Below are 9,120 nucleotides of genomic sequence, written 5' to 3'. Positions count from 1 at the left end.
ATGGCGTCCTGGCCGTTGAGGTGCAGGCGGCTCAGTATGAGTGCCTGCGAGCTGGGCAAGGCGCAGGGGATGCCCACCGTGCCCCTCTCCAATGGCTTCAGCATCCCTGTGCTGGGGCTGGGTAAGTGCGGTGAGGTCAGCGTTTCAGGGGCCCCCTAGGCCCCTGTGGAAAGCTGGACGGTGAAGAAAGTAGATTCCTTTGAGATGGGGTGTTGGAGGAGAGGGTTACAGACTCTGTGGACTGCCCCAAAAAACAAATCAGTGGGTTATGGATCAAATCAAGCCTGAACTGACCCTAGAAGCTAAAATGACTAAACTGAGGCTGTTGTATTTTGGTCACATTATGAGAAGGCAAGAGTCACTGGAAAAGACAGTCATGCTAGGAAAAGTGGAGGGCCGCAGGGAAAGAGGAAGACCCAACAAGAGATGGACTGACTCAATCAAGGAAGCCCCAGCCTTCAATTTGCAAGATCTGAGCAAGGCTGTCAAAGATAGGACATTTTGGAGGACTTTCGTTCATAGGGTCGCCATGAGTCGGAAGCGACTTAACGACTCTTAACACACACATATGAAAAGTGCATGGGTGCTCAGAAGATGTGAAACTGAGACAAGTGGGTGCATGTTTCCTAAAACCCTGTTCTTTTTTCCCCTTTCTGCCTAAGGATAATTCACAGTGGGTCGCCGTGTTAGTCTGTCTGCAGTAGTAGAAAAGAGCAAGAGTCCAGTAGCACCTTAAAGGCGAACACAAATATTTTCTGGCAGGGTATCTGAAGAAGTGAGCTGAGGACTTTCATTCATAGGGTCGCCATGAGTCGGAAGCGACTTGATGGCACTTAACACACACACACTCCTGTTGTTCTTTTATCCAAGCTGATAGAAGCTGCTATAAGAACAAAGGATAGTTGAATGCATGCCTTTCCCAAGCACCCCCCCCTTCTACATAGGCATATACTATGAAGCAGTGTTTTTCCTAGTTGCCACACCATTTTTTTTTTCCGTTAAAGTTTGAGTCACACTTTTTCTCCTCTTTCTTTCAAGGTTTACTTCTGGAGTGTGTAGGAAGAACATTTACCTTCCGCAGAGTCCACCACCTGTGTTTCTGCATGAGTCTCTGATCTGGATATCCCTCGGGCCTGGAAAGAGATTAATCCAATGCAAAATGAAATGGTAGCCTAGTGGTGCTTTAGAGGCTAACAAAAATTGTTCCAGTGTAAGCTTTCATGAGTCCAGAGCTCAGTTTAGCAGATGTGCACTTCAGCTGAGCTCTGGCTCACAAAAGATTATGCTGAAATGTATCTTGTTAGGTCTCAGGGACATTAGACGCCTGTTTTATCTTGCTGCAGACTAATTCCCATCTGGAATTAACCCAGAGCAGGAACTCATGCAGAGATTCAGCAGGCAACTTCCAGTGAGGAGGAATACTGTTGTATCTTTGCTTTGAGAGCCAGTGTGGCATAGTGGTTAAGTGTGGCAGACTCTAATCTGGAGAACCAGGTTTGATTCCCCACTCCAGCACATGAATCTTTCTGGAGGACCTTGGGCCAGTCACAGTTCTCTCAGCCCACATGGAGGCAAGCAGTGGCAAACCAACTCTGAATGTCTCATGCCTTGAAAACCCTAGGGGGTATTCATAAATGACTTGACGGCACTTTCCACCACCACAGCTTTGCTTTTGCAACAATTCAGTCACACCTGATATAAAGAAATATAGCAGAATTATCCACTCCCAGCATAAGATGATTGAAAGAAGGTACTCCAAGGTTGGTTCCAAATTTCACAGAGTGCCCAGGGGTCCCTCTCTTGTTCTCACCACCACTAAGACTCTCACTCATACCTTCCTTCTCACCCATTAAGGTAGCCAGGTCTCTTCACCACCGGCAGGAGGTTTTGGGGGTGGAGCCTAAGGAGGGCGGGGTTTGGGGAGGGACTTCAGTGCCATAGAGTCCAATTGCCAAAGTGGCCATTTTCTCCAGGTGAATTGATTTCTATCAGCCGGAGATCAGTTGTAATAGCAGATCTCCAGCTATTACCTGGAGGTTGGCAACCCTACCGCCTGTTCACATCCCCACCTGCCTGTGTGTCCTTCCCTTTATGCCATTAAAGGTTTTGGTATTGGTATCATTGTGTCCTTCCCCTGCCCATTTGTGACCCTTCCCAGTTGACCATATGCCGTTTCCGCAATGGTGCTGGGTGGTGTGTGCAGATGAACACCACCACTGTGCTCAGCAGAAGTGCCACCATTGTACGCTTCCTGCAGGTTCTTCCCTATCAGCATGTGGTTGGGGGAATCTGCACCAGTGAGTGGTCCCTGCCAGAAACCCTGGGCCCCGGCAGGTGCCTCAACTCAGGCTATGCTGACAGTGGCCTTGGGGTACTCTCAAAGCACAGTGTTTGCATAGAGGCACAATAGGTGTCTCAGGGGGCACAGAAGTGTATATGTTCTTAGCATGCAACATACTTAGTAGATTTTGCACTATAAAATATTGAGGGTTGTCTGTACTGTTTCCATTTCGTAGATGAATCATTGAGGCCTGATGTATATGAAATAGGGCTGGTGAGCTCTGGTTGCCATATCCTTCTCCCTCCCTCCCCCAAGTCTATAAGAACATAAGAAAGGCCCTGCTGGATCAGACCAAGGCCCATCAAGTCCAGCAGTCTGTTCACCCAGTGGCCAACCAGGTGCCTCTAGGATGCCACAAACAAGACGAGTGCAGCAGCACCATCCTGCCTGTGTTCCACCGCACACAAAATAATAGGCATGCTCCTCTGATACTAGAGAGAATAGGTATGCAGCATGACTAGTATCCATTTTAACTAATAGCCATGAATACCCCTTTCCTCCATGAACATGTCTTCTCCCCTCTTAAAGCCTTCCAAGTTGACAGCCATCACCACATCCTGGGGCAGGGAGTTCCACAAATTAACTATTCATTGTGTGAAAAAATACTTCCTTTTATATAGTTTCCTTTTTATATAGTTTTTTTTGGCTCGTGACACATATTGATTCAACAGGTATGGTTTTCTTAGCTTCAAGAAAAAACTACGTGTAAAAGTTCTGTCTGTCATGTAGCTGTAAATGTGTCGGCCTAAAAGAAAAAAGGTACAAATGTTACATATAAAATAGTAGCAATGTAAGGGACTGAGTAATTCAAAGTGTACGTAGAAGACCTTGGAAATATAAAAGATTGTTAACCGAATGCTCATATCAAGTGATAATTCTGAAACCGCATATAGATTTATATGTTTTGTTGATATAGGAATTCAAAAACTGCACCCTCACTTAAGGGGAATTGTGATGGAGTCATTAAGCTCCATTACCACACATGAAATACTATTCCTCTTTACTTAAAATTATTTTCTCTGCTCATCCTAAAATATGTTGGTGAGGAAGAGAGGCTGATGCGGTGGATTGATGTTGGTAATAGAACAGTTTTGAATTGTTATGGAATATACTGCATATCAAAAGCAGCAGCAGTGCAATCTTTTATTAGAACCAACAAAAATGCAACAAAATAATGAACAAGCTCTTGAATTTCCCTGAACTCTTCTTCAGTCCAAATGTTCACTGATTATACCAGTCAGCTTGAAGGTCCTTTCCTTTCAACTGTCAAGAAACATCTAAGCCCTTACAGGCAAATTATTGTTATTAGCAATAGTTCGTTATTGTGTGTTGTGTGTGTTAAGTGCCGTCAAGTCGCTTCCGACTCATGGCGACCCTATGAATGAAAATCCTCCAAAATGTCCTATCTTTGACAGCCTTGCTCAGATCTTGCAAATTGAAGGCTGGGGCTTCCTTTATTGAGTCAATCCATCTCTTGTTGGGTCTTCCTCTTTTCCTGCTGCCCTCAACTTTTCCTATCATGACGGTCTTTTCCAGTGACTCTTGTCGTCTCATGACGTGACCAAAATATGACAGCCTCAGTTTAGTCATTTTAGCTTCTAGGGTCAGTTCAGGCTTGATTTGATCTATAACCCACTGATTTGTTTTTTTGGCAGTCCACGGAATCCGCAACACTTTCCTCCAACACCACATTTCAAAGGAATATATTTTCTTCCTATCAGCTTTCTTCATTGTCCAGCTTTCACACCCATACATAGTAATAGGGAATACGATGGCATGAATTAATCTAGTCCTGGTGGCCAGAGTCACATCCTTACACTTCAAAATCTTTTCTAGCTCCTTCATGGCTGCCCTTCCCAGTCTCAATCTCCTTCTAATTTCTTGGCTGCAGTCTCCCTTTTGGTTGATGGTGGAGCCAAGGAATAGAAAGTCTTGAACAATTTCAATTTCCTCATTGTCAACCTTAAAGTTGTGTAATTCTCCTGTAGTCATTACTTTTGTTTTCTTGATGTTCAGCTGCAGTCCTGCTTTGGCACTTTCTCTTTTAACTTTCAGCAGTAGTTGTTTCAAATCTTCACTATTTTCTGCCAATAATGTAGTGTCATCAGCATATCTCAAATTATTTACGTTCCTCCCTCCAATTTTCACTCCACCTTCATCTAAATCTAATCCTGCTTTCCTAATTATATGTTCTGCATATAGATTGAAGAGATAGGGAGATAAAATACATCCTTGTCTGACACCTTTGCCAATTGGAAACCATTCCGTTTCTCCATATTCTGTTCTAACTGTGGCCTCTTGTCCAGAGTACAGGTTGCGCATCAAAACAATCAGATGTAGTGGAACACCCATTTCCTTTAAAACCAGCCATAGCTTTTCATGATCCACACAGTCAAAAGCTTTGCTGTAATCTATGAAACACAAGCTGATTTTCTTCTGAAATTCTCTCGTACGCTCCAGTAACCAGCGTATATTTGCAATATGATCTCTAGTGCCTCTTCCTTTTCTGAAACCAGCTTGAACATCAGGCATTTCTCGTTCCATATATGGTAACAGCCTTTGCTGTAAGATTTTGAGCATCACTTTACTTGCGTGGGAAATTAATGCAATGGTCCGATAGTTGTTGCAATCTTTGATGTCTCCTTTCTTGGGAATTGGAATGTAAATGGATCGTTTCCAGTCTGTGGGCCATTGTTTTGTTTTCCATATCTGTTGGCATATTCTTGTCAAGATTTTGATGGACTCCGTTTCTGTGGCTTGAAATAGCTCTATTGATATCCCATCTGCTCCTGGTGATTTGTTTCTCCCGATTGCTCTCAATGCAGCTTTCACTTCACTTTCTAAAACTGTAGGTTCTTCTTCAAAAGATTCTTCTTGGAAAGAATCTTTTATCCTTTCATCTCTTCTGTATAGTTCTTCAGTGTATTGTTCCCACCTTTTCTTTATTTTGTCCTGTTCAGTTAATGTATTTCCATGCTGATCTTTCAGCATGCCTAACCGTGCTTTAAATTTCCCTTTGATTTCTTGGATCTTGTGGAACAGATCTCTTGTTCTTCCTTTTTTGTTGTTCTCTTCTATTTCTTTACACTGGTTATTATAATAGGTCTCTTTGTCTCTACGTGCTAGTCGCTGGAACGTTGCACTTAGACTTTTGATTCTATTTCTGTCACCTTCTACTTTTGCTTCTCGTCTATCTCTGGCAATTTTAAGAGTTTCCTCAGACATCCATCGAGGTTTTTCTTTTCTTTTGGCTATAGGAATAGTCTTTGCACATTCTTCCTTGATAATATCTCTAGTTTCCACCCATAGTTCTTCAGGTTTACATTCACTTGAACTTAGTAATGCAAATCTGTTCCTTACATGGTCTTTAAACTCTTCCGGAATATTGCTTAGATTGTATTTTGGTGCTATGAATGTTTTGGTGTTTTTCTTAAGCTTTATCTTGATTTTCGATATTACCAGTTCATGATCTGTACCGCAGTCGGCTCCTGGTCTTGTTTTGGCCGAGAGAATAGAGCTTCTCCATCTTCTGCTTCCAATTATATAATCTATTTGATTTCTATACTGGCCGTCTGGTGATGTCCATGTATACAATCGTCTATTTGGTTGCCTGAAACATGTGTTTGCAATGTACAGATTGTTGTCTTCACAGAATTCTACGAGGCGTTCTCCTGCTTCATTCTGTGCTCCTAGCCCAAATCTGCCAACAACATTTGATTCTGCTTTGTTTCCTACTTTTGCGTTCCAATCACCTATGATTATCAGCATATCTTGTTTAGGTGTGTGATCAATTTCTTCCTGAACACTGGCATAAAAACTTTCAATTTCTTCCTCATCAGCATCTGTGGTTGGGGCATAAACTTGAAGGATGCTTATGTTGATAGGCTTTCCCTGAAGTCTGATTGATATTATTCGGTCAGACTTTGCATTATAGCTCCTGACTGCCTTTGCTACATCTTGCCTCACCATTAAAGCAACTCCGTTTCTTCTCTTTTTGTCATTCCCTGAATAAAACACTTTGTAATTTTCTGATTGAAAATGTCCTAATCCAGTCCACTTTAATTCACTTATTCCCAGGACTGAAATGTCCATACGTTCCATTTCTTGTTTAACAATTTCAAGTTTACCCTGATTCATGTTTCTCACATTCCATGTTCCTATTTTGTGCGTCGAACAGCTTCGGACTTTCCTTTTGCATCTATTCATGTCAACCACTGAACGTCCTTTCGGCTTTAGTCCAATCGCATCATTAAGAACAGCGCTACTCGTACTTGTCCTCTGCTCTACCCCAGTAGCAGATTGAGTGCCATCCGACCTGGGGGTCCCATCTTCCAGCACTATATCTTTTTTATTATCTTTATTATTAACATACTACATTTCAGGTGTTCAAAATGCTTCACATTAATTTAGTGATCCTTACAACAGCCCTGAAGGTCAAGCCAGTGGTTTAGCTACATATTGTGGATCAGGAAGTTGAATTCAAGGCTGAGGTGAGATTTAAGCTGGATCTCTTAGGTTTGCAGTCTTATTTTTATCTGTTTTATTTATGATAACTCATTTGCCTCCTCAATGGGGACCCAACGTGGTTTACAAAATTCTCTCTTCCTCCATTTTATCCTCACAACCCTGTGAGGTAGGTTAGGCTGAGAGTGTCACCCAGCAAGCCTCCATGGGGGAAGTGGGGTTTCAAACCTGGGTCCCCCACATCCTAGGCCAGGGGTCCTCAAACTACGGCCCGCGGGCCGGATCCGGCCCGTCAGGGCCCTGACTTGACGACTCTTAACACACACATATTTTTCTTCAGATTTCCCTATGTCACAAACAAACCAGCTTTAAGGTAAATCATGTAACCCATACTGAATCAATTTATCAATGAGTTAGATGGTCCAAAAAACTTGATTTAAAAGTTAAGGACTTTCTAAAATCTGCAGACCTTTAAGAATATTGCAGAATCTTTTTAAATTTGAACCCAAATCAAGATCTGTTAAGTATATATGATAAACTTATCTTAAATTTAAACACTGTTTTAGTTACCCGGGTACAAATAACCAAGATAAACCTAGTAAACTATGTAGGTACACTACACCTTGATTTGATCCTGAAAGCGCTAATCAGAAAAAGAAACTTACTTTCTCATATCATCAGTGTGTAAACTCGGAATTAGACAAAAGGATGGAATACCAGTTGTTATTGACAAAGCAAAAAACAAAACAAAACAAAAACTATAAAGAATCCAGCGAAAGAAAAAGGAGTATATATTACAAGTATGGGAAACACTAATACAGGCAGTTAAAAATAAAGATTCGATAACTTTTTGGAGAATTACAGCTGGTCAGAAGCGGAAATCTCCTTCCCCACTAAATTTGTGTATACTCCCTGATAACTGGAACTCTTTCTTTCATGAGTTATACTAAGACACTCACCAGGCTGCTCCCCCAGTAGAGATAAGAAATGTACAGCAATGGCCTCCAGTTAGTGTGAAAGAGCTAAAATCCCACATTAGTTGTTTAAAAAATGGCAAAGCCCCAGCAAATGATGGTATTCCACCTGAAGCACTGAAAGAAAACATAGATTGGTAGGTGCCATTTTTAGCAACTCTGTTTACACATATCAACAAGACAGGCCATATACCTAAGAGGTGGGGCATGGCCATTGTAGTATCCATCTTTAAAAAAGGGGGGGAACTATAGACCTATCCATCAAACTATAGACCTATTAGCCTACTGAATATCATTAGCAAACTCTACACCAGACATTTATTAGATAAATTTCAACTCTGGCTAGCCCAAGACCAAATAGATCCTGAACAGGCTGGTTTTAGAGAGGGCAAATCAACACTAGATCGCTGTTTGATATTATAGCATCTAATTGAAAAATATACTGCAAAGGGTCCGAATACATCATTTGCTGTCTTCATCAACTTGAAGGCAGCTTTTGATTCAATTTCGAGACCTAAATTGTAGCAAAAATTAGAATATTCAAATATGGATAAAAGATTCCTTTATCTTATAAGCGCTATGTATGAATGTACCTCACTGAATGTACGTCACTGGTATCCTAGAGGATTGTCCCGAGTCGGGGCCAGAGGGGGCCGCCTCGAGACTCCAGGGAGGCCTCCAACGGCCCACAGACACCAACGAGAAGGCCCCTAAGGGAACCTCACACCCGGGGACACAGCCACCCCCCCCCAACCCTGACCTTCGCTCTTACCTTCCCCCCTCAGGCTCGGAGGAGCGGGCTCTCGGCCCGAGAGGACCTCAGACGGCGGCGGGCGGAAGCGGCGCGGCGCGGCAGTTGGGGACGGCCCAGCGGGGCGGCGGTGGTTACCCGGGACGGCCTCCACGGCCCGACGCCCGGCTAAGCGGGGGACGGGCGCGCCCAGGGAGGGGGCATGGAGACCGGATGGGGCGGGGAGGGTTGAAGGAAGCCCTTCCCCCCTGCGAGATAGCCTCGGGGAGGCGGGGCTAAAGGGGCGGTAGGGATTTAAGGAGCCTGTGAGGCGGAAGCCGGGGAGGAGCCGGCCAGCGTCTACCCTAGTGCCTGTGCTCCGTGGGAGAGGACGCTGGCTTCTTCCGAGGGGGAAGACAGCTGCGAATCCCCCTCGGAATGGTCTGAGGCTGAGGAAGCCCCACAGGACTCCATCCCGACACCGACCCCGGGGGGGGGGGGGCGGAGCACAAGCCCCGGCTGGGAGCCTGACAAGGATATCTTACAGATCCAATTAAAGTATTAAAATGAGTTAGACAGGGATGTCTCTTAGCGCCACTGCTGTTTATATA

At 43.7% G+C, this 9,120-nt stretch overlaps 1 protein-coding gene across 4 annotated transcripts in view; it reads left to right on the top strand.

The window, feature by feature from the left end:
* Positions 1–9,120, top strand: part of LOC130473511 (glyoxal reductase-like) — a 109,421-nt gene continuing 100,301 nt past the window's right edge. For 3 of the 4 annotated variants that reach the window (XM_056845048.1, XM_056845045.1, XM_056845046.1), the window contains exon 1: positions 24–121. In XM_056845048.1, the coding sequence (XP_056701026.1) occupies positions 37–121 (85 nt within the window). In that variant the 5' untranslated portion in view covers positions 24–36. Of the gene's footprint in view, positions 122–9,120 lie in introns of all 4 variants that reach the window. The other variant, XM_056845044.1, reaches the window with a different exon arrangement.

The sequence above is a fragment of the Euleptes europaea genome, chromosome 2, assembly GCF_029931775.1.
Source record: "Euleptes europaea isolate rEulEur1 chromosome 2, rEulEur1.hap1, whole genome shotgun sequence".
NCBI classification, from domain to species: domain Eukaryota; kingdom Metazoa; phylum Chordata; class Lepidosauria; order Squamata; family Sphaerodactylidae; genus Euleptes; species Euleptes europaea.
The sequence above is the reverse complement of the archived record's forward strand: the minus strand, read 5'-3'. Positions and strand labels throughout refer to the sequence as shown.